Source organism: Nyctereutes procyonoides, unplaced genomic scaffold (genome assembly GCF_905146905.1).
Source record: "Nyctereutes procyonoides isolate TBG_1078 unplaced genomic scaffold, NYPRO_anot_genome, whole genome shotgun sequence".
Classification (NCBI taxonomy): Eukaryota; Metazoa; Chordata; class Mammalia; order Carnivora; family Canidae; genus Nyctereutes; species Nyctereutes procyonoides.
The window spans coordinates 46,942,687-46,968,173 of NW_026575142.1; the positions used below are offsets into that span (position 1 = coordinate 46,942,687).

The 25,487-nt window shown below is 35.3% G+C and overlaps 1 protein-coding gene across 2 annotated transcripts in view; it reads left to right on the plus strand.

Moving 5' to 3' along the window:
• Positions 1-25,487, plus strand: part of ATP11B (ATPase phospholipid transporting 11B (putative)) — a 119,108-nt gene that overhangs the window by 28,189 nt on the left and 65,432 nt on the right. For both annotated transcript variants that reach the window (XM_055307881.1, XM_055307882.1), the window contains 8 exons: positions 4,251-4,340; positions 5,969-6,049; positions 13,569-13,676; positions 13,868-13,996; positions 14,592-14,695; positions 17,861-17,908; positions 19,901-19,965; positions 22,733-22,814. In XM_055307881.1, coding sequence (XP_055163856.1) covers positions 4,251-4,340; positions 5,969-6,049; positions 13,569-13,676; positions 13,868-13,996; positions 14,592-14,695; positions 17,861-17,908; positions 19,901-19,965; positions 22,733-22,814 — 707 coding nt within the window. The remainder of the gene's footprint in view (positions 1-4,250; positions 4,341-5,968; positions 6,050-13,568; positions 13,677-13,867; positions 13,997-14,591; positions 14,696-17,860; positions 17,909-19,900; positions 19,966-22,732; positions 22,815-25,487) is intronic.

The window sequence follows — 25,487 nt, forward strand, 5'->3', positions numbered from 1 at the left end:
TGGCTCAGGTCAGGGTCTTGGGGTCATGGGATGGAGCCCTGCATTGGACTCAGCACTTGGTGCAGAGTCTGCTTGGTATTCTTCCCCTCTTCCTCTCCCTCCCCCTCTACCCCTCTTCACACTAACACACACACACACGTCATGTATACACACACACACTCTCAAAAAATAATAAAAATAAAATCTTTTTTTTAAAAAGTCCTTGAAAGTTTTTTTAAACTTTGAGTACAATTTAAATACAGTAAAATTTACCAATTTTAAGTGTACAATTTGATGAGTTTTGACAAGTGTGTAACAACATGTGACCACCACAAATCAAGACATAGAATATATCCATTACTAAAAAGTTAGCAACCAGTCCCCTTCCTCCATGCCTCTAGCACTAGCAACCACTGATCTGCTTTCTATAACAATAGTTTTGTCGTTTCTAGAATTTGATATAAATACAGTCATATAGTGTGAGTCTTCTTTGTCTGGTTTCTTTGCACATAACAGTTATCCTGAGATTCATCTTTGTTGTTGCACATATCAGTAGTTCACTCCCTTTTGCTGCAGAGTTTAGCTGTCAGCCTGGGATTGGATAGTTTGCATTCTGAATTTGGTCATTTTCCTTGCATGGTTCTTTCACTACAGTATTTTCCCTTTAAATTTCCATCTATTTTTCCATCCCTGAACTCAAATCTCTGTCATATTTTGTGGTAAGAGTGTAGTTTTCCCTTATGGTTTGCTGCCACAAACCATGAGAGCTGAATAGTGTCTGCAGGGTAGGAAGCCATAGTTCACAATTCATATTCCTTCCATTTTTCCTGTCCATTTTTTAAATTAAACTCTTTTCCAGTTTCTATCTGTATTTTGGATACTTGCTAGGACCCATTTTTAAAATCCGGTTTTTGTAACTTTTCTGCTGGGAGTTATAAGACCACTTTAGTCCTCTGCCAGTATTGAAAGCTGAGTGTTCTGGAAAACTTTATTGGGATTAAATATTTTTATATGATCGTATTCTTAAGCAGCAGTATTGTTTTTGATCACAGTTTCAAAAATGTAGATATTTACATAACCATGCCCCCCCTTTTTTTAGCGTATGAAGACTTTCTCTCATTACTCCCTTATTGTTCCACCACTGCTTTCTCACTTTCTCATGTATCCTTCCAAACCAGATTACCTGCTATTGCAAAAGCCCATGTTGAACTTCTCAACTACTTTGACTTTGCTGTGATGTTATGTTGATAAGCATGTTTTTATTTTTATTTTTTTTATTTTTTAAAGATTTTATGTGTTTGTTCATGAGAGATAGAGAGAAAGAGAGAGGCAGAGACACAGGCAGAGGGAGAAGCAGGCTCCAGGCAGGGAAACTGACATGGTACTTGATCCCGGGTCTTCAGGATCAGACCCCGGGCCAAAGGCACCACTAAACCACTGAGCCATCCAGACTGCCCGATAACCATGTTTTTAAATGTAGATTTTATGTTTCTGCAGAGATTGTAGATTTCATGTTTTTATGGAAATGTAAAATTCATGTTTTTGACCACAGATTCAGGAATGTGGGTATTTATATAGACAGTGTCCATTTTTTTTTAAGACTGTATTCATTTATGAGAGAGGCAGAGACATAGGCAGAGGGAGAAGCAGGCTCCTCTGGGGAGCCTGATGTGGGACTTGATCCCCAGACCCAGGATCACGACCTGAGCCAAAAGGCAGATGCTCAGGTGCCCATCACTGACTGCTTTTCATTTTAATTCTTTATGTATTTCTTCATTTACTTTATTTATGAATATAGCTATTGATATTTTATTCTTAATTTCCCTAATATTAAAACTTTTTATTCCTCTTATAGTACAAGTGTCTTGCACATTGTAAGTACAATCTCCTTGTTTAACTTACCATAGTAACTAACTTATCTTAAATTTCAACTTGTTTGAAAAGATTTATTAGTTTCATAACTATGTTTTGGTTTTCTTACTAATGTCAGAACTTGAGGAAAAAAAGGCCAATTGTATAGTCATATACATAGCTCTAAAGAAGTTATACTTCCATTTTTGTTGACCATATTACATAATAACTGAAATAATTTTAAAGCATAATCATTATTTTTCCTTAGAATATTTTTATATTGTTTAATGTTTATTCTACTGTAGTTCCTCATCTACATAAGATAGGGTAAGCACAGAATTTAGACTTGTTCGGTCTGTTAATATATTTGTATTTTAGAAAACCTGGAAACAACAATTCCTAATATTTGTAAGCTGATTTTTATAAGAAATTTTTATTTACTCTGAGTTTTTCCATGTGTTGTTGAACTAGCCAAAGAAAATATCCTGAAACCAATTACCTTACTTTTAATTTATGTAATTGTTCTTTTTGAGATTCTAGAAGACAAAACATGTTGTTATTGTTACAATTTAAATAGATTGATATAAACCTAGGACATTGCCAACTTGACTCCCATGAAGTTTTGTGTATTTGATTTGGTGACCAAGGGAGTTACCTGGAATACTCTGACCCCTGTAGGGACAAATGTGTTTTTATTCTAGTTAAGGTCAGCTGGAGATGATATGACCCAAAGTTACCATCTCATGTACACATTGAGCAGTGACTAGAAGGCATCTACCTCTCTTCTCTCCAGAGCCCTGAACATAATCCCCAACCCCAGATTCTGGAGTCACTGGTGGTACCACTACCAAAGGAAAATATGTTTCAGATATTTCAGATTAGAACTGAAAATATAATTTCACCTGAAAGAAATGTTGTTAGGTATTATACTGTTCTTTATATATCCATGGGTCAAACTGGCCTTTGTGGGCTCTTCTGGGAACCTAACCCTATTTATAAAATTCTTCATATGGGAAAAGATATTTCAGGTCTCAACTGATTAAGAAGTGAATTTTTCAAATAAGAAAATTCAGAAGTTAGAACCATCTTACTTTGCACCAGAGAAAATTAGGTAAATTGCCTCTTTAGAAACTTTTAGTCAATAACCATTAAGGCTTCATTGCCTGACATCAGTATAGTTATCTGAAAAAAAATTTATTTCAACCTTAAGTATGTATATATGTATGTATTTGTATATTCTGCTTAAGTTTTGATCTTCAACTATGTATGGAGTAGTAGGGATAAGTGCTGAAGATAGAGCAGTAAATAAAACAATGTTCCTAGCCTCAAGGATCTTACATTCTACTGAGAGAATGTGTATAGGATAAGGTAACAGTGCTCCAAAGTGTTTTCCTGTTTCATATATGAAGTTGTGTAGTGAGCAGTTAGTGACACAAGTAAAGTTTCCACTGTTTTTCCCTACTTATGTGCTGATTAATAATATAACAACAGACACATAAAGGTTAGTATGAGTGAGTTTCTGTCCTAGATGCTTCATAAATATATTAGCTCATGTAAACTTTCTGATAACCCTATATGATACGGTTTTATTATCCTCATTTCATAGAGGCACGAAGTAGGGTACAGAGAGATTACTCTAAGGTCATTTAATGACTGTCTTACTTTAATAATTGACATTGTGACAAATTTTCATGCCTTTATGAAATATTCTTGGTCGTTATACCAGTGATCAGTTATGTATTTTTAAATCTTTTTCACACACTAGGTTATTTTTCCATATTCTGTGCTTAACAAAGAATAATGAATTATACCATTTCCTTTATTTCTGAGACTGAGCTAAATAAAATAGAAAACAAATTGTATCTAGTGTCAGCATTTTTATAAGCTCTTATTTTTAACATTAGTTCAGTTTTGTGTAACCAGAGTCCAAAATAAATTATTAAATGTTTTAGATCTGCCATCTCCAACTTCTAAAAACTCAAGAATTTAATAGTAGCAAAATGGATAGGTTCCAGTTTATCTTATCTTTTTTAATTACATTAAAATTGCCTATAAATTCATGACCTGGACATTTCCTTCCCTAAATAGGGCTCCTAACCATATGCTGTCCCTCCCACATGGCAGGGAACTTTTTTTTGATTGGCTGGCTCCTTCATCTTTTTCTACTCTTTTGACATATATCCTTGATAGGTGGTTAATTCAGAATAAAGCTGAATCTGGATAAATTAAAAAATAAAAAGAGAAAGAAAAAAAGAATAGAATAAAGGTTCTGAAACTCTTAAAAGCTAGGTAATATTTGTAGCATCAAGAGTTATATAATTTGTCTAAGAACTTAGTCTGATTTTACTTTTCTTACTATTACGTCAACACAATGTATGTTATTTTAAATATTAATTTATCCATCTCTCTCTTTTTTTTAGTATACTGTATGGAATTTTGTTCCAAAAAATTTATTTGAACAATTCAGAAGAGTGGCAAACTTTTATTTTCTTATTATATTTTTGGTTCAGGTAAGATTTATCATTCAATAGATTAAGTTTATAGAATGATTTCTAGAAATATATCTTTAGGGAAAAGTTACATTGCATTCTAAATTATTTGACTTTGAGACCATTTTTTTTTCTGCAGAGCTTCCCCATTGTAATCAGTGAATGTCATGATTTAAACCACATGCAGATTCCTGAAAAATAACCTTATGAATTTTAAGATTAATTTTATTTTGTTTCATCACTGATATGCTGTGGTGCTAATAACCATAAAGCAAATTTTATATTTCAGTTGCTCTGCCTCAAGACATAAATATTTTGGCTTTTAATATACAGCACATGTTTTTGGCACATCTTTGCCTATGGAACCGACTTGTCCAAGAAAAATCTTTCTTTGGCTTTTCCTTTGTTTTCAGTTGAAATTTTATTTTTATTTTACTTTTTTTATTGTAATTTTTAAGAATCCCCATGAGTATAGATTTTTATTCTGGGGACTATTTTCTTAAATCTGTATTCATTATAAACTCTTTTACAGTTTCTTAATTTTCACATTGTGCTTTTTTCCCTCTAATCAAGGTATCAAGAGAAGAGCTTATAAAACTTGAGTATAAGTCAAGATTTAAAAATAATGATTTTTATAATGTTTTCTTTTAAAGGGGTTGTTCTTTTCTGATGATGCATTAGCAGTCTCTTTTAGTGTGGCATTGAATTTTTGTGTAAATTCTAAACTTTTTCTCATAAAACCTGGAATTTTAGAAGAAGAAAAAATTTGCCAACTGATTACTTTAAAGCTTAAGGAAACATTTATTTACTTTTTTAAAAAATCGCTTTCCTTCAAGAACAGAGAAGGAACTTTTGATTTTCTGTCAATAGAACATCAGCTTGGTTTTCTTAGAAAAGTGAGAATTTAAACTAACCATGTCCACATAATTTGTGAAATTACTACCTAAGATCAGGAATTCAGCTTGTCTGTGGAATAGAACTAATTTAATTGGCCTATTCAGAGTAAAGGAGCATTAATAAGCCATTAGATCCATTTCTTTAAACTAATCAAACAATTACTGCAAAAATTTCTCCTGCAATTTATTAAAACCTCAGTTGTATGATTTAGATCATAATTATGGCATCATTTTCCGAGCTCTACCCCTCTGGCTCTGTATATGTAACAGAATCACTGTAGAAAAAAATCCTTTTCTTCGTGCCATCCCTTGTTCTCTCTTCTTAAGTGGTAAATTTGTTCTGAATTCCAGGGTAAAATTGCTGACAGACTTTTCAGCATTTACTAGGAGAGGCAAAGAAATGTAAAATGAGGCTCTGAGCAGCTATAGCTCTGCTTCTAGGCAAATACTGAGGAGGAAGACCTTAAGTACTCTGTTTAAAAGGCAGAGTGATTGAGTCCATTCTGGCAATTTTTGTGGGTATGAAAGATACTCTACTAACTTCATATAATAGCCAACAAAGTGAATTTGGTGAAACTGTAAACTAAACTCTGAGCATGATATCCTACTCCTATTATTTTTTACTTTGGACAATGATATACACTTTATATAGTGTTCTCAGAATTCCCAGTATAAGATTTTAGATGTTAATAGTGTGGCGTGTACAATATGAAAATAATAATATTCTGCATTTTTTTGTTGTTTAAAATCTAGCTTATGATTGATACACCTACCAGTCCAATCACCAGTGGACTTCCATTATTCTTTGTGATAACAGTAACTGCCATAAAGCAGGTATGAAAATACTTTCTGTTTCCCCCCCAAGTCATTTAGAAGTTGCTAGATATTTCCACTTCAAACTAACATTTATTGTGAAAATAATTTCCATAAGAAAGCAAAGAATTTGTTTGGTATTGCATATGGTAAAATTAAACTGAGTTAAACCACTTTTATATTCCATCTACTAGGTACTCATGGAATAATTACCATTGTGAAAATATGTTGTCCCCTGGACACACCTAGGAAGCACCCAAAACAAACATTTTATGTGTACAAGGCAATTTATATATGAAACAGATTAAAAAAAAACAGATTATTATAATCATCTTTGTAGGTTGGGCAATATTTAAAGGAAGTACAATTCAAAAAGGATATATTTCTAGGTAGTGGAGCATGTACTTTTGGCATGACCATTTTTAATAAAAATTATGTAGTGTTTCTCTACTTTCTACAGCTTTCCCTGGTGATGTTGATTTTTATATAAAGTAATACCCTAGGGGAAATAGCTTCAACCAAATCTTGAACTAATACTAAAATGTAGGTATAGAAAAGCAAGATTATTAGATACACAGGCTGAGTAAGAAATAAAGAAATTTCATTTGTATATAGTCACTCTAACTTCTCAAAAAATCATGTCAGGGGCCCAGTTAAATAAATGATCCTTCCACTTGAAAGAAAGTTAATTGAATTTTCTGTTGTAAATATGATAACTTTCCATTTTATAAGACTTAGGGATAAGATTTAAATTTGCATAGAAATAAAATTGACAAAAATTCTGTAATTCTGGGATGTAGTATGTTGTTTATTACTTACATAGAATGTTAAGAGGAATCTATAGATTAACAGTTATGTTATATATCTAGTGTGTCAGAATATCATGCTACTGCTTCACGAAGTTTGATTTCCTTTCACTGTTCTGTTGGAGGCCAGAATTTGTGCAACTCAATAAGCATCGAAATTACTTCATACGGTTACATATTTACTTGGTTTTGTAGGTGTCATTTATTTCATTGAAGTAACATATATTTGTCTCTTGGACCTCTTTTCTATATATACTTTCCTTTTTAGGTGATTTCATTTATTCTAGTGGGTTATAGTAGCATTTATATGTTGATGGTTCTCAAATCAATATGTATCCTGAAACTATTCCCTGAATTCCAGACACATATACAAATGCTTGTGCAGCATCTTCATATTGATATCTTAGGTTTTTCCTGACCACCATTTCCCTCTCTCATTCCATGATCTGGTCTTTTTTCTTCATATCATTTGTCACTACCTATTCTATTAAATAAATAGTTATAGCTTATCTGTTACCTTCATTTGAATGTTTAGCTCTATGAGTCATGTACGTGTTGGGCCTTCAATAAACAAATGTTTGATAGATGAATAAGTGAATGAATAAACCTATTGAGTATTTTCTAAAGCAATGTAAAATGTGAAACTTCTTGCCCTGATTTCCAAATATATTTGGCCAAATATAGACTGAGTTTAATTGAAATATGATGCCATTAATTGAGTTGATAAATAGTGGTAAATTTATATCTGCACAACGAGAGAATTTAATATGACAATAACAATTGACAACCTGTTATCTTTCAAAATGAGTTAAGTAAAACATGTAAAATCTAAAGATAGGAAATAGGAAGATTATACCTCAAACCTGTATTAGTATGCCTATTGCAGTTGAGTACTAAATTTACTTGAGAGCTTTTTGATAACTAAGACAAAAGAAGAAATATGAAAGGCCATAATTTTCAAAGAGAAAATTTGATCTATAAGGATTTTCTCCCTTTTTCAGAAACAGTTTCAGAACTCAGACTTTCCTCTTGTGCAGTAACCGTTCCCAAGTTTTTTTCATTCAGTAAACATCCAGTGTTTACTGTTCAGGTTTATATATATATATATTACTACAGATTAGTGGAACGAATTTTGGAAAAATTATGAAAGTAAAAGTTGCTGTGTTCCAATCTTCCTTCCTTCTCTTTGCACTTTTTAAAAAGCCTTTGCACTTTTATCAAAATAGGAAAAGCTTTATTATCAATTACTTACACTGTAATATGAACGAAGATGTTACTTTGTTTTTTAGCTTCTTCCATTCATATATATTAAGTCTTCTCTCTAGTTGTAAGATAGTGTTCTGGTAAGTATCAATCTTTACCGTCTGTGAACCTAAAACTTGTGAAGTAGGAAAGGTAAGACCAAATACAATAATAATTACAGTTTAAATAAAGTACTTGTAAAAACCAATGAGCTGTAGGTGTTCAGAGAAAGGATGGAACACTTCATCTAGATAATCAGGGAGGTTTTGTGAAATAAATAATTAAAAGGAAGTTTGGAATATTGGTAAATGACAGTTGGTGAAGAAGACGAGATAGAAACAAACAACTCAGGCAAAGGCTAAATGCAAGAAAAGCCAAGGCCCGTTTTGGGGAATGACATGTCTGACTAAATGTTTGACCCTCTAGAGGGAAGTATTAAAAGATAATACTGGAAATGTAGATTGGTACTAAATTAAAGAGGCTGGAAGATTCTTTGCTGTAAGCATTGAGAGTTTTCAGGGATTTTGAAAACGATAGTGAATTAAAACAATGTTTTGGAAACATTAATCTGGCAATCAGTAATATGTAGGGTAGATTAGAATTTGTGAATTTGTATTTAAAAGATGATGTTTTTATCATTGTTGCTCAGCTGTTAATGTCATCTGACTATGGAAGGAATTGTACTTCTTGACAGTTTCAGAAGATATTTTGACTCTGAAATTTCTCTAAAATTGACATGCCACATCTTAAATGAGGTCAATGTAAGTTAAGTATCTTAAGAGTGCTTTCTCAAGGGATCCCTGGGTGGCGCAGCGGTTTGGCGCCTGCCTTTGGCCCAGGGCGCGATCCTGGAGACCCGGGATCGAATCCCACGTTGGGCTCCCAGTGCATGGAGCCTGCTTCTCCCTCTGCCTATGTCTCTGCCTCTCTCTCTGTGTGTGTCTGACTATCATAAATAAATAAAAATTTAAAAAAAAAAAAAAAGAGTGCTTTCTCAAAAGGTTTCCCCCTGAAAAAAAAAATAGACCTTCAAAGCAATCCTTATATTTGCTTTGTATTTTATAGCGTTATATTTTTAGGTAATAGATACACATAGTTTTCAAAAACTGAAACAGTACAAAATAGCATATAATATTGACCCTCCAGTCCCCTGTTTTCTTCTCCTGATATATTTGTACATTAGTTCTGATATTTATGCAGAATATTCACATAGGCAGGCATATTTTTTTCATATATGATATGATAGAACACAACACATTGTGTACCTTTATTTTTATCACTTAATCCTATCTCTTGAATATCATTCTGTTGTCTATACATATGCTACACCCCTGAATTCTTGAATTTTCTCTAAAATAGCATAAGAAGTCTTTTTTACTTTAAAAAAATTGCCAGTCCTTAAACATTTAATCAGAGTATTCTTTCTGAAATTCTTTTGTCTGTGCCCCCTTTTTAATGATGATGCATATAGCCCTACCATATTTTTTCAAAGTACATACTATAATTACTTCTGTTGGTCTGTTGTTTAAGAAAGTAAAAGAACTAGACCTCATTTCAAAATCTGTTCATTTTGGGGCACCTGGGTGTTTCAGTAGATTAAATGTCTACCTTCCATTAGAGTCCAGGTCGTTGTGCTCTCTGCTCAGCGGGGAGCCTGCTTCTCCCGCTTCTCCTGGTTCTTCTTGTTCTTGCTGCCTCTCACTATCTCTTGTCACGATTTCTGTCTCTCTCTCAAATAAATAAATAAAACCTTAAAAAAAATCTATTCAGAGGGGAGGAGGGGCAAGATGGCGGAAGAGCAGGGTCCCCAAATCGCCTGTCCCCACCAAATTACCTAGATAACCTTCAAACCATCCTGAAAATCTACGAATTCGGCCTGAGATGTAAAGAGAGACCAGCTGGAACGCTACAGTGAGAGGAGTTCGCGCTTCTATCAAGGTAGGAAGACGGGGAAAAAGAAATAAAGAGACAAAAGGCCTCGGAGGGGGAGGGGCCCCGCGAGGAGCTGGGCTGAGGCCGGGGCGAGTGTCCCCAGGACAGGAGAGCCCCGTCCCGGAGAAGCAGGAGCTGCACCAACCTTCCCGGGCGGAAAGGGGCTCGCAGGGAGTTGGAGCAGGACCCAGGAGGGCGGGGATGCCCTCGGGCTCCCGGGGACACTAACAGACACCTGCGCCCCCGGAGAGTGCAACGAGCTCCCTAAGGGCTGCAGCGCGCACGGCAGGGATGGAGCAGCTCGGAGGGGCTCGGGAGCGGCTCCAGGGAGGGAGCTGCAGGGCGGGAGCGCGAATCCAACAGCGCAGGCCCCGGAGCACAGGGCGCCGGGACACAGCCCAGGATCCGGCCTCCCCCGGGACAGGCAGAGGCCGGGAGGGCCCAGGACAGCAAGGACGCTCCTGCCCCGAGCTGACCAGATCAGCGGCCCCGCCCCGGAGCCTCCAGGCCCTGCGGACGGAGAGCCGAGAGCCCCGAGCCCCGTAGTTCCTGCGGAGGCTGAATCCAGGCTTCCAGAGTTGCCATAGCAACTGCGGCTGATCCTCCTGGGGCCCCACGGGGTAAACAACCCCCGCTGAGCCCTGCAGCAGGCAGGGGCAGAGCAGCTCCCCCAAGTGCTAACACCTGAGAATCAGCACAGCAGGCCCCTCCCCCAGAAGACCAGCTGGACGGACCAGTGATACTCCCCGGGTTCCAATACAACTTGTTTCTGGCCACTCTGCACTGAGCAAAATGACTAGAAGGAAAACCTCAACTCAAAAGAAAGAATCAGAAACAGCCCTCTCTCCCACAGAGTTACAAAATCTGGATTACACTTCAATGTCAGAAAGCCAATTCAGAAGCACTATTCTACAGCTACTGGTGGCTCTAGAAAAAAGCATTAAGGACTCACGAGACTTCATGACTGCAGAATTTAGATCCAATCAGGCAGAAATTAAAAATCAATTGAATGAGATGCAATCCAAACTAGAAGTCCTAACGACGAGGGTTAACGAGGTGGAAGAACGAGTGAGTGACATAGAAGACAAGTTAATGGCAAAGAGGGAAACTGAGGAAAAAAGAGACAATCAATTAAGGGACCATGAAGACAGATTAAGGCAAATAAATGACAGTCTAAGGAAGAAAAACCTACGTTTAATTGGGGTTCCCGAGGGCGCCGAAAGGGACAGAGGGCCAGAATATGTATTTGAACAAATCCTAGCTGAAAACTTTCCCAATCTGGGAAGGGAAACAGGCATTCAGATCCAGGAAATAGAGAGATCCCCCCACTAAAATCAATAAAAACCGTTCAACACCTCGACATTTAATAGTGAAGCTTGCAAATTCCAAACATAAAGAGAAGATCCTTAAAGCAGCAAGAGACAAGAAGTCCCTGACTTTCATGGGGAGGAATATTAGGCTAACAGCAGACCTCTCCACAGAGACCTGGCAGGCCAGAAAGGGCTGGCAGGATATATTCAGGGTCCTAAATGAGAAGAACATGCAACCAAGAATACTCTATCCAGCAAGGCTCTCATTCAAAATGGAAGGAGAGATAAAGAGCTTCCAAGACAGGCAGGAACTGAAAGAATATGTGACCTCCAAACCAGCTCTGCAAGAAATTTTAAGGGGGACTCTTAAAACTCCCCTTTAAGAAGAAGTTCAGTGGAACAATCCACAAAAACAAGGACTAAATAGATATCATGATGACACTAAACTCATATCTGTCAATAGTAACTCTGAACGTGAATGGGCTTAATGACCCCATCAAAAGGCGCAGGGTTTCAGACTGTATAAAAAAGCAGGACCCATCTCTTTGCTGTCTACAAGAGACTCATTTTAGGCAGAAGGACACCTACAACCTGAAAATAAAAGGTTGCAGAACCATTTACCATTCAAATGGTTCTCAAAATATACCCTAAAAACTATAGAACACTTCTGAAAGAAATTGAGGAAGACACAAAGAGATGGAAAAATATTCCATGCTCATGGATTGGCAGAATTAATATTGTGAAAATGTCAATGTTACCCAGGGCAATTTACACGTATAATGCAATCCCTATCAAAATACCATGGACTTTCTTCAGAGACTTAGAACAAATTATTTTAAGATTTGTGTGGAATCAGAAAAGACCCCAAACAGCCAGCCAGGGGAATTTTAAAAAAGAAAACCATATCTGGGGGCATCACAATGCCAGATTTCAGGTTGTACTACAAAGCTGTGTTCATCAAGACAGTGTGGTACTGGCACAAAAACAGACATATAGATCAATGGAACAGAACAGAGAACCCAGAAGTGGACCCTGAACTTTATGGTCAACTAATATACGATAAAGGAGGAAAGACGATCCACTGGAAGAAAGACACTCTCTTCAATAAATGGTGCTGGGAAAATTGGACATCCACATGCAGAAGAACGAAACTAGACCACTCTCTTGCACCATACACAAAGATAAACTCAAAATAGATGAAAGATCTAAATGTGAGACAAGATTCCATCAAAATCCCAGAGGAGAACTCAGGCAACACCCTTTTTGAACTTGGCCACAGTAACCGGAGAAGGACAGTGTATGTTCTCATTCATTTGGGGAATATGAATAATAGTGAAAGGGAATATAAGGGAAGGGAGAAGAAATGTGTGAGAAATATCAGAAAGGGAGACAGAACATAAAGACTTCTAACTCTGGGAAATGAACTAGGGGTGGTGGAGGGGGAGGAGGGCGGGGGGTGGGGGTGAATGGGTGACGGGCACTGAGGGGTACACTTGACTGGATGAGCACTGGGTGTTATTCTGTATGTTGGTAAATTGAACACCAATAAAAATTAATTTATAAAATTAAAAAAAAAATCTATTCATTTCTTTCTCTGTCGTCTATGCTTTGTGAATTTATATTTTATGATGAAAATATCCTTTTTACATAGAAGGAGTAGAAGTTACCAAAAGATTGAATAGGTGTTAGGAAAAGGTAAGAATTAAGAATGACTCCTCAGATTTCTGCTAAGAGCAATTCAGTAGATGTTGATGTCATTTGTCAAGATGGGAAACATTGGAAATGCAACAGATTTGGAGGGATAACATGATCAATTTAGTTTTGAAGTGTTTACTATGACACATCAAAATGGAGATATTAAGAATGCCGTTGAATATTCAGGTTTAGAGTCTGGAAGAGAGAGGTGGGCTAAAGATACAAATTTCAGGGTTTTTTGAAGACACGGAGATAGTTAGAAATCCTATAGTGAGAAAGTGAAGGGTGAAAAAAAGGGCCCATAAGGGTGACATAGTAGGAGCCTTCTGTAAGCCCTAGAGAAGTACTATGAAAACCAGGAATGTTTTCCCAGAAGAGAGTGTTTGTTATAGGAATGAATGTCAAATACCTATGAGTATGTGCATCAAACTAGCCTAATATAATTCTGGTGAATGAAATGTTTTGAGGAAGTTTTTATGTTTCTTCTTCTCGTGATAAAAATATCTTCTAATTATATTTAATAAGGTATTTTTTTTGTTCTTTTGATATTTACAGGGATATGAAGATTGGTTACGACATAACTCAGATAATGAAGTAAATGGAGCTCCTGTTTATGTTGTTCGAAGTGGTGGCCTTGTAAAAACTAGATCAAAAAACATACGGGTATGTGTTCAGTAAATAATGGATATCAATTATATTTTGGTATCACAAATTCTAATCTGATTCTATTTTAGTTAAAACCCTATTTTCCTACCTTAAAATATTGTGATAGGCCATCTGTTTGGAACTCAGTAAACATAAGTCTCTGCCTTGTAAAATCTGTATATTTGCTTTTCCCCCATAATTCCTCATAGGTGGGTGATATTGTTCGAATAGCCAAAGATGAAATTTTCCCTGCAGATTTGGTGCTTCTGTCCTCAGATCGACTTGATGGTTCTTGTCACGTTACGACTGCTAGTTTGGATGGAGAAACTAACTTGAAGGTTTGTACATGCATATGTATAATGTTGCTCTGGGTGAGCAAATGTTTTTGGGTTGTAGTGACATTTTCCTTTGTTTGATCAGCGAAGGAAGAAATTTGTTAAATCACTAAAACTTTTAAAAATTATAAACTTTTTAAAAGAAATAATGTCACGTATTTATTTCAAGTGTAGCCTCGTGATTTAATAAAGTTAAAGAAAAATGGAAGGTGTTTTTAGGAAAAATCCTTTAATATTTTGGTGCTTTTTTGGATAAGAGACACCTTTAAATTGTTCTGAGTTTTCAGAATATGAAAGTGAAAATTAATATTTTTCCTATTAAATAGCTTTATAATAAACTTTGAGCAAATAGTGACTGTTAATACAGACTTAATTTTTTATATGCAAATAGCCCATATAGACAGGTAATCATAGTATCTCCTTTTGCTATTTTTTATTTACCAATCTTCTTTCTTCTCTGCTATCTAGCTAAGTGATCTCAAGTACAATGTACAATGATTTAATCTGAAAAGAGATTTGAAATAGATATCTGAGGTCCCATTTGGATCCTGAAACTGCAATGTAATCCTTTTTTTTTTCTTTTTTTAAATTTTCCCAGACACACGTGGCAGTTCCAGAAACAGCAGTATTACAAACAGTTGCCAGTTTGGACACCCTCATAGCTGTGATAGAATGTCAGCAACCAGAAGCAGACTTGTATAGGTAGGGTATATGGTACTGGATTATTTCCTAAAAAATGACAGAGCTGCAGAAGTAGAATTGTTGGATTAAAATTAATCTATTTGGCCTTTGACACATTACAGAAACATTGGACTAATTTTTATTGCCATGAGCAAAAAATGTTTAGGATGGGGTCACTCTTACACCACGCACAAAAATAAACTCAAAATGCATTAAAGACCTAAATGTGAGACCTGAAACCATAAAATTCCTAAAAGAAAATATAAACAATAATCTCCTGGACATCATATCTATCAGTGTATTTATAGATATGTCTCCTTAGGCATGGGAAACAAAAGCAAAAATAAACTGTTGGGACTATACCAAATAAAGAACTTTTGCACAACAAAAGAAACCATCAACAAAACAAAAAGGGAGCCTAGTGAATGGGAGAAGATATTTGTAAATGATATGCCCAGTAAATGGTTAATATCCAAATATATAAAGAATTTAATTCATCTCAACACCAAAAAAAAAAAATTTTCAATTGAAAACAGGTAGAGGAGGGGCACCTGGGTGGCTCAATCAGTTGAGCATGTGACTCATGATTTCAGCTTAAATCATGATCTCATGGGTTGTGGGATGAAGCCCTATGTGCGGCTCCTTACTCGCCTGGGGTGGGGCGAGGTGGCAGGGTCATCTACTTGATATTCTCTCTCTCTCCCTCTGCTCCTCCCTCCACTTGAGTGTGTGCATGCGTTCTCTCTCTCTCTCTTTCAAATAAATAAATATTTAAAGAAAAAACAAAATGGGTAGAGGACCTGAATAGACATTTTTCCAAAGAAGACATACAGATGGCCAACAGACACATGAAAAAATGCTCAACCTCACTAATTATGAGGGAAATGCAAATCAAAACCACAATGAGGTATCACCTCACACCAGGCCAAATTGCTGGTATCAAAAAAGTAAGACATAACAAATGTTGGCAAGGATATAAAGTGAAGGGAACCCCCTAGTGCACTGTTGGTAGAAATGTACTTGGTGCAACCATTGTGGAAAACTATATGGTAATTCCTCAAAAAATTGAAAATAGAAATATTGTATGATCCAGTAATTCCAATCCTGAATATTTAAAGAAATGAAAACACAGATTTGAAAAATATATGCACCCCTAAGCTTATGGCAGCTTTATTTACAATAGCCAAGATGTGGAAGCAACCCAAGCATCTACTGGTAGATGAATGGATAAAGAATTGGGGGTAGAATGTCACTCTGCCATACAGAGAATGAGATCTTTCCATTTACAACAACATAGATGGACCTCTAGAGGCATTATGCCAAACGAAATATGCCAGAGAAAGACAACTACCATATGATTTTACTTACATGTAGAATATAACAAAACATGCAAACAAAACCAGATTTTTAGAATCCAAGAACAAATTGGTGGTGGTCAGAGGTGAGTTGGGAGGGGGATGAGCTCCTTTGCTCCTTTAGTTCTACTTTTCCACCCCTTAATTTTTAAAACTCTGATCAGCACCTGCACTTCTAGGAATTTCCTCTAAGGAAGTAATGAAATTCTCCTAGGAATGCATCCTAATGAAAATATGAAAAGATATATACACAAGGTTGTTCAGGGCTACATTGTTTAGACTATCTGTAAGGTTGAAAAACCTACACTTCCATTGGCAGTGAATTAATAAATTATTGGGTTACCCCAAAATGCAGCGCTGTATGTGGCCATTAAAAATAATGATGTAGATCTCTGTTTTTGACAGGACATGTTAAGTGAGGGAAAATGTTACCAATAGTCTTAATGGTATGATTCCATTTTGTTTTTAAGATATATATATGAAAAAAGTCTGGAAAAGATAAATCCAAAGTATTAACAATGTTTATATTTGAGTAATTGAATTAGCAGTGATTCTTATTTCCCTCTTGATGTCTTTTAAAACTGTCTGAATCATTTTATAAAATGTGTGTGTTTCAGTGTAGGTAGTCTTTATAATCAGAAAAGAGAATAATGAAACCATTTCCACTTTGAATCCAGTTAAAGTGTGAATTTGGAGAAATGGCCAGGGAAGTGCAAGATAAGTTAATCCAGTATGGAACTGGCATAAATAGAGAGGGCGATGTTAGAATGAAGGGTAATAGGACAGATGAAGGCAAATAGGTCTCTTGTTGGAATTTAGCTCAGGGAAATTGGACATCATCTCCAAAAGATACTCAGGGAAATAATAGCTAAATTGGTTCTTTGAATCTAAATCCAAAGTTGAGGCTGGAATCAGGACTATCTGAAATTCCATTAAGGGGAGAGAATAAAAAAAAACCCTTCAGCACTGTTCCCTGATAAAGGGAGCTGAAGGAAGTAGAGGTAGGAGATTAGCAAGAAACAATGAAACCAAAGTCTACAAGCATCTATGACCTGGAAATGGGATAGTAGGAGCATTTAGAAAGGAATGCTTATTTCTTTGCTTAGTGAAACGATTAACATGTAAGTTCTGTCTATACTTTGCTTCACTATGGAATTCACTTCACTATTGAAGAAAGTGATTGCACGCTTGAATTGACTGTGTGCTATGAAGCTGTTCTGGTTGTAGAAGTTGGAACTGAAAGGCTGGGCTGTGAAACTCTATTATGATAACAGTCCACTTACTTTAAATTTCAGGCAACCAAAAATTAAAGAAGCTCTCAAGTTCACTGACAGGTTTCTGCTTTTTACTTTATTCTCACCACTTAACTCACACATGGTCGTTGTTCAGTGAATATGAATGTGTGCATGAGTCAATTAATGAGTGAATGAAAGATTCTAGTCAGGAGACCTAATAAACTAGGATGAAATATATGAGCATTCATTGTTGGCTAAATAATATATGCATGTGATGACCAAACTGATAATAATATATGACATTTTCATTGTCATTTTGAAAACAGTTTTTCATTTATTACCTCATTCATAATTAGAGTGGAGATGGCAAGAATATCAGTTTTTTAAAGCTTAATGACTGATAAGTATTTACTTATATAATTTGTAACAAAAAATGAACCATTCCAAATACAAAAGGTCAGTTTTGTTTCATGTATAAGAATAGTGCCAAAACTATCAAAAAATTTTCACCAACTGATGTCCTAAGTAAATATTATTGGGTGTTTTTTTTTGTTTTTGTTATGTTTTTTTTCGTAACATGGTGAATTCTTTGATAGATTCATGGGACGAATGATAATAACTCAACAAATGGAAGAGATTGTAAGGTAAGAATAAATTTGCGTTATCCAGCTACTATTATATGAAAATTGTATTGGAGAGGGACTAAAGTCAAGTTAAAGGGAGATTAGGTAAGCAGCATATCATGGGAAAGGGTTAATTTAAAAACATTTAACATTTCATCTTCTAAGTGAGTAAGGACAAAAAAAAAAATCCCATGAAATGATGTCAAAATAGTTTAGTAAGATTATATGTGTACTTGTATTTCTTACTCTGGTAGTATTAGGTAATAACGTAAAAGGGAACAGCCATTCTTATTCAAGTGTGTACACATTTAAACCCACTGCACTTAAAGTCTAGAATACAAAAAATGTTTTATGTAATGTGTGACAGATATAAATATCATAATTAGTGGCCAATCTAGAACCTCTTATTTACTGTTTTGATTGGTTTTTTGTTTAGTTGGTTGTTGTAGTGTGTTTGCCCTTAATATTCAGGTTAATTTCTGACTCCTGCCCTAAAGGCTTTGAGTTTCAGAAATGTGCTGGTATGAGATTACATTGTTACTCATGACCACAAAGCCATATTGAGAATAAATCTTGGAATTAGCCCTTGAACTTCCAATCCAATTAGATTTCACCAATTTTCTGGAGATGTGTTCAGTTAGTATTGGCTGCATAAAATAAATCACTGACATGAAGAGTTGAGCATTTTTTTAAATGAAGTTACCAAAACAAGCTACCTAAAATACGTTACTTCACAATTCACATTTTTAATAAATATTAACATAGGAGTACATTCAATAAACTCTTCAACAAAGTCTTTGTAGGTGTAGGACCTCTTCCTGAGTAACTATGACTAGATGTTATTTTGATTTCTAGACTGACATAGTGGGATATATATGTGGATACATAATCTGAATTTTGTTAAGATGTTGTGGCTAGTAAAGCAAAAGATCAGTTATGTTACCTAGCCTCTAAAATGGTTAAAAAGATTAGCCATATTCTTTGCTAACGCAACCTGAGTGAACCGATGAATTCTTTTAATTTGAAGCTTTCTGTCATTATATCCCAATTTTATATATCAATGTGAGCTCAAAGTTTTTCTGTTCATCGTTGGAACCAACACCATGTGAAAAAGAACTATGTTATCCACGGAGTGTGCTCTAAATATGACTATCTAATAAAACCATACTTGTTAACAATGTCCCAAATACCTGATCCTCCTTGGTTCATTGGATTTTTTTAGAGTATTTGGATTTGCAGACATCTTCAGATTTGGTTCAGATTCTGTTTGATTTGGGTAACTGTATATGTATGCTTCAGAAAAACATAAGGAATATCAACAAAATTAAGGCTTTTTTACTTATCCATAACAGAGTCTTATCATTTTGCTATCACTACGAAAATACAATTTCCTTTCTCGTTATTCCTTCTCATTTTATATCTCCTTTATGGAGAGAAATTCAAATAGCAAGAAGATCTGTGCTCCAAGGATGTGCAATGCAAGTAGTCAAGTTGTTATGTCAATCTTGCATAGAGGAAGTACTAACTCATTACATTATGTTTTATTATCTAGTGTAATTTTAATTATCCAGAATTGATGTATTTATATACAAATCATACTACAATTCATGTTTACATTGCATTTTAATTCTGTATTTTCCATTTAAAAACTTTAATCGTGCTCAAAATTTTTAAGTTTCATCATGTTAAATATTTTTAAATCCTTGGTAAATCTTTTATTGTGTTTTATGTTTAAAAATATTGAAACTGATGGCTTTGTGAATTTATTTATAGGTGTAATCTTATTTCTGAACCACTGATATTAAAGTGACTGAAATACCAAAGCAGGTATTTGTTGTTAGGATCACTAACATCATAATTGACCTAAACAGCTTTACAGTACCTGAGATTTCACTTTTATATGGAAGCAGTGTTGTAACTGTAGCTCAGGGATTTTCTACTGAAAATGCCATGTTAGAATTTAATTGAATTTTCAATATATTCAGTGCTTTTTTTTCCTCCCCCCCCCCCTAGACCTCTGGGGCCAGAGAGTCTCTTGCTTCGTGGAGCCAGGTTAAAAAATACAAAAGAAATTTTTGGTTTGTATATATTTAAAATTTTTAATTATAGATTCACGTTATGCTTTATATATTTTTTCTTTAGAGAGAGAGAGTGCATGTGAGTTGGGGTAGGTGGGTGGAGGGAGAGGGGGAGAGAGAATCTTCAACAGGCCCCATGCCCCACACAGAACCTGATACAGGGCTTGATATCACAACCCCGAGATCATGACCTGAGCTGAAACCAAGAGTTGGACATTCAACTGACTGAGCCACCCAAGTGCCCCTCTATAAAGTATTTTTTAAAACATAGCATTTATGGTCTTTCGGTTGGAAAATTTACTTAGTCAAATATTGTCTATAATAATTTTCTTACAAAGATTTGTGTTACTAAAATTGTGTTGTATTTTTTAGTTGTTAATCCCTATTTACTAGAATCCCTATAGACTAGAACCTTGCCTTTCTGTCTGTGGATACTTGTGAAACACTGCTAAGAAGCTAATTTTGGCAATACTTTTAATGGTGGTTGAGAACCATATAATCTGGCAACATGATTCAATAAACCACCTATATAATTCCATTATGATTATTCTTAGATTGGATTAATAAAACCACTGACTCATTCTTTCATCTATTCATTCAACCATCCATTCATTGCCTAGAATAGGCAAATTCATAGAGACTATATGGCAGATAAGATTGGAATTTATACTGACTGGATCAAAAAGATGAATAAATGGTATGCAAGTGATGAAGATCTAAATTAATTCACACGTTCAGAGTCAAATCTAAGCAAATTGTAAAGTCTTGATAACCTTTAGCTGTCAGCCAGATCCTCCCATTTTAGGAATGGCCTTTCATATACTACCCAGCCTGTGTTATTCACTGAACATTTAAGCTTTTCAGGTTCTCTTCTTCATTTTCTTCTTTCGGATTAACTGTGCTGTATGTTATCTCTCAGTATGAAGCTCTGTGATAAAGAAATGCATATCCTTTAAAAAAAAATAGCAAGTGTTGATAAGGTTGTAGAGAACTTGGAACCCTTATACAATGCTGGTGGGAGTATAAAATGTCACAGCCACCGTGAACAATAGTGTGGCAGTTCCTTAAAAAGTTAAACCTAGAATTGTTTTATGATCTAGCAGTTTTATTCCTAGATATATACCCAAAAGAATTGGAAAGTAAGTGTTCAAACAAAGACTTGTACAAGGTGTTCATAGCAGCACTGTTCTAGCCAAAGGGTAGGAACTGCCCAAATACCCATCAACTAATGAATGGATACACAAATTGGATAAAGAAATATTATTCACTCATAAAAAATAAAGTGCTGATGCATGCTATAACATGGATAAACATTGAAAACATGCTGAATGAAAGAAGCCAGACACAAAAAACTACATATTGTATGATTCCATTTACTTGAAATACCTAGAATAGGCAAATTCATAGAGACCAGTAGATTTGTGGTTCACAGGGCTGGGGAGTGGACGAGAATGGGAAATGATTGCTTAATGGGTACAGGGTTTTCTTTAGGGTGATGAAAATGTTCTCAAGTTAGTGAGGGTTGTACAACATTGCAATTGTACTGTCACCAGATTGTACACTTTAAGATGACAAAAATGGTAAACTGTATGTTATGTATATTGTAGTTAAAAAAAAAGAAAACCATAGTCATGTCCTGAATGCCAAAGCCAGAGAATACTTCCAGAGGTTTTAGACCCTCTCATGTAATGCTATATTTTAATACATGTCTCTAGCAGGAACACCTTTCACATTCGTAAAATAAAATGTATATTTTTGAATGCCTTTAGCTGGGTTCTACTGTAGTCTGCCTCAGCACCATCTCTCTCTGGCATATCATTCTGGCTGATTTCTCACATTTCTGTAGTTTCACTGGTTTTTGTCATCTGAGTTATAATCCCTGCCTCTAAAGAATGCTAGTGAAAATTCCAGGACAAATTTTTAGAAAGAGCATCATGAATCCTACACTACTTCTCAAATTTCACTAAGGATGGATGTGAATATTTATCGATCAATCATCTCTCTGTTTCTAGACATTTTGCTATTTTGTCATACAAATCTCACAACAGTTCTGAGGTATTTTTTCCTATTTAAAGATGGGAAAAATGAGACTTAGATTAAATAACTTGCCCGAGGATACAGAACTAATTAAGTGGCAGAGGTAGGACTCAAATTAAGGTCAGACTCCAAAGTCTTTTATAAATCTGGTCTTACCTAATTTCATTCACTCTCCAATTTTAGACTGTTATTACTGTCATTCTTGCTCATCTCAGTCATTCACATAGGTACTCATGTTTAAAATAGCACTTTCCTTATGTTTACTTCATTTATTCTAACAGGTTTCCATATTATCTCTCCAGGGGTAGAAAATTATGTCTCAACCCCAGATTCTGGCATTTAGAGCCTTTCAAACTCTGACCGCATTGTTCAAAGTGCTTTTCCATTTCTGTCATTGTTAACAGTGTTTGCTCTATCTTTAATGGCCTTCCCTGCTATCTTTGCCTTTCCAAATCCTTTTCCTCCATCACTTTCAACTCTAATAATATCTCTTTCATTCAGATATAGTAATTATAACTCAGAAACAGAGCCTTAATGCCTTCCCCGTCCAGCAGGTTGAGTGACTGGAGTTCCCCAAAATTGGACTTGGAAGACCTTTTAAAACATTCTAAAAGACTTAAAGGCAAATTGTAAAAATAACCAGACAGTACATTTCCTTTCATGCTAGTGAGGAAATCTGCCTTTTGAAATATGCCAGAGGATTATTTTAAAAGACTGTTTTGTTTTGCAGGAGTTGCTATCTACACGGGAATGGAAACTAAGATGGCATTAAATTACAAGAGCAAGTCACAGAAACGATCTGCAGTAGAAAAGTAAGAAAACTATTTTCATTTATTTACTCATGAATATATGCATTATTTATATATGTATAAAGTATGTATGTAAAATATATGTTAGTCAACAAAAGATGGTATCCTTGAAGATAGGGATGTATGCATGTAGCATTTTGCACAGTGTTTGGCATATAGTAGGTGCTAAATTATTACTTTAAAATAAATACTGTTGGATTTAATGGAATCACTTGATCAAACTAACTCTCCTGCAGAAAGAAATTATAAAATCTGGACAGATTTTTTTTTTTTTTTTTTACATAAACAAGTCTTTGAAAATACAGGAGAGTGACACAAAACAGAAGAAAATGGCAGTTTACTCCTGAAAGGCAGCAACAAGGGGAAAGATTTAAGAATGCAGATTTTTGCCTGAAGGCATTCCCCAATTCATGTGCTGCATAGGGCATCAGAGAACCTGAGCCTTACAAGATTTAGAGGTGTTAGAGGACAAGTTTAAAGCTGGAAGAACAGGCTAGGCAGAGGAAAACCAGGTAAGAGGGAGCCACAGAAGGGAATGAACTCCAAAACCTGCACATAAATTATGCCCAAATCGTTGGCTGACTGTTAGAACTGTGCATGTGCAGAGGAGACCCCCAGTAGGCTTGGCAGAAGAACAGTACCAGGAAGCTGAAAAAAACAGAGCAGATAATTTTGCTGTTGCCTGTTGCAGTGGAGACAGTTTGATATTTGAGCCTAGCCAAGTTATATTCCTGCTAGAATGAAAATCTGTACTCTCTGAGGAACATAAAAGAGTACAGAGTCTATACAACCAATTATTTATAAAATCCAATAATGTAATAAAAAGTAGACATGTAAAGAAAATGTAGCATGTATTTAAGAGAAAAAGTAACCAATTATTTATAAAATCCAATAATGTAATAAAAAGTAAGTAGACATGTAAAGAAAATGTAGCATGTATTTAAGAGAAAAAGTATTCATTAGAAACTGTCTCCATAATGTTCCGTATCTTGCAGTTAGCAGGCAAGATCTTTAGAGTAGATATTTTAAGTATTTTCAGGGGTCTAAAGGAAGATGTAAATACACATGTAAAATATCAGCAAAAAAATGGAAACTATAGAAAACAGTATGGAGGTTCCTCAAAAAGTTAAAAATAGAACTGTCCTATGATCCAGTAATTACACTATTAGGTATTTACCCAAAGGATAAAAAAAAAGGCAGTTTGAAGGGATACATACACTCCAGTGTTTAATAGCAGCATTATCAACAGTAAGCCAAATTATGGGAAGAGCCCAGGTGTCCATCGACTGATGAGTAAATAAAGAAGTGGTATATATACACAATGGAATATTACTCAGCCATAAAAAAGAATGAAATCTTGCCATTTGCAACAATGTGGATGGAGCTAGAGAGTATGATACTAAGTGAAATAAGAGAAAGACAAATACCATATGATTTCACTCATGTGGGATTTTTTTTTTTTAAGATTTTATTTATTTATTCATGAGAGAGAGAGGCAGAGACACAGGCAGAGGAAGAAGCAGGCTCCACGCAGGGAGCCCGACGTGGGACTCGATCCCGGGTCTCCAGGATCAGGCCCCGAGCTGAAGGCAGCGCTAAACTGCTGAGCCATCTGGGCTGCCCCTCTAATGTGGAATTTAAGAAGCAAAACAAATGAACACGGTGGCGACAGGGAGAGGCAAACCAAGAAACAGACTTTAAATCTATAGAAAACAAACTAATGGTTACCAGAGGGGAGGGAGGTAAGGGGTAGGTTAAATAGGTGATAAAGATTAGCAGGGCACTTGTGGTGAGCACTGGGTGTTATAGGTGGGTAATGAGTCACTAAATTCTACACCTGAAGCTAGTGTTGCACTGTATGTTAACTAACTAGAATTTCAATAAAAACTTGGCCGGGGTGGGTGGGGAATGGAACTATAAAAAAGAATTTGGTGGATATTCTTGAGTTGAAAATATAATTACTGAAATGTAAGTCCCATTAGATAGGCCCAACACTATATGGAGGAAAGCAGAAGAAATTATTGGTGAATTTAAAAAAGTAATAGAAATTATTTAGTTGGAAGAATAGGAAGAAAAATGATAGAAGAAAAATGAACAGTTTCAGAGCCATGTGAGACAATATTAAGCTATCTAACATAAGTCTAATTGAGTCCAGAAGAAGAGAAAGCAAAAGGGGCAGAATAAAAATATTTAAAAATAAATTTAAAAAATAATAATAGAATTGAGAAAAAACAGAGTGGCAGTTAAATCCAACAAATCAAAGTTTGTGGACTCAAGGAAAGCCTAAATTGAAGAGAAATTTCTAGCTATAAATGTTTATATAAGAAAAGAAGAAAAGCTTATAATCAATCATCTAAGTTCCTACCTTAGGAACCTAGAGAAAGTAGCAATTAGACCCAAAGAAGAAAGGAATAAATATTAAAGATGTGAGCTAAAACCAATAGAACAGAAAACAAATAATAGACAAAATTAACAAAAGCAAAGCTTGGTTCTTTGTAAATATTAACAAAATTGACAAATCTCTAGCTGGATTAAGGAATTAAGGGGAAAAAGAAGTGGTAGGAAAGAGAAAGCTACAAAATTACCAACATCAGGGATGAAAGACGATATCAGTACAGATCTTACCTTCTGTGGTCACTTTTGTCCCCAGATAAAGAAATTTTATGAACAACTTTA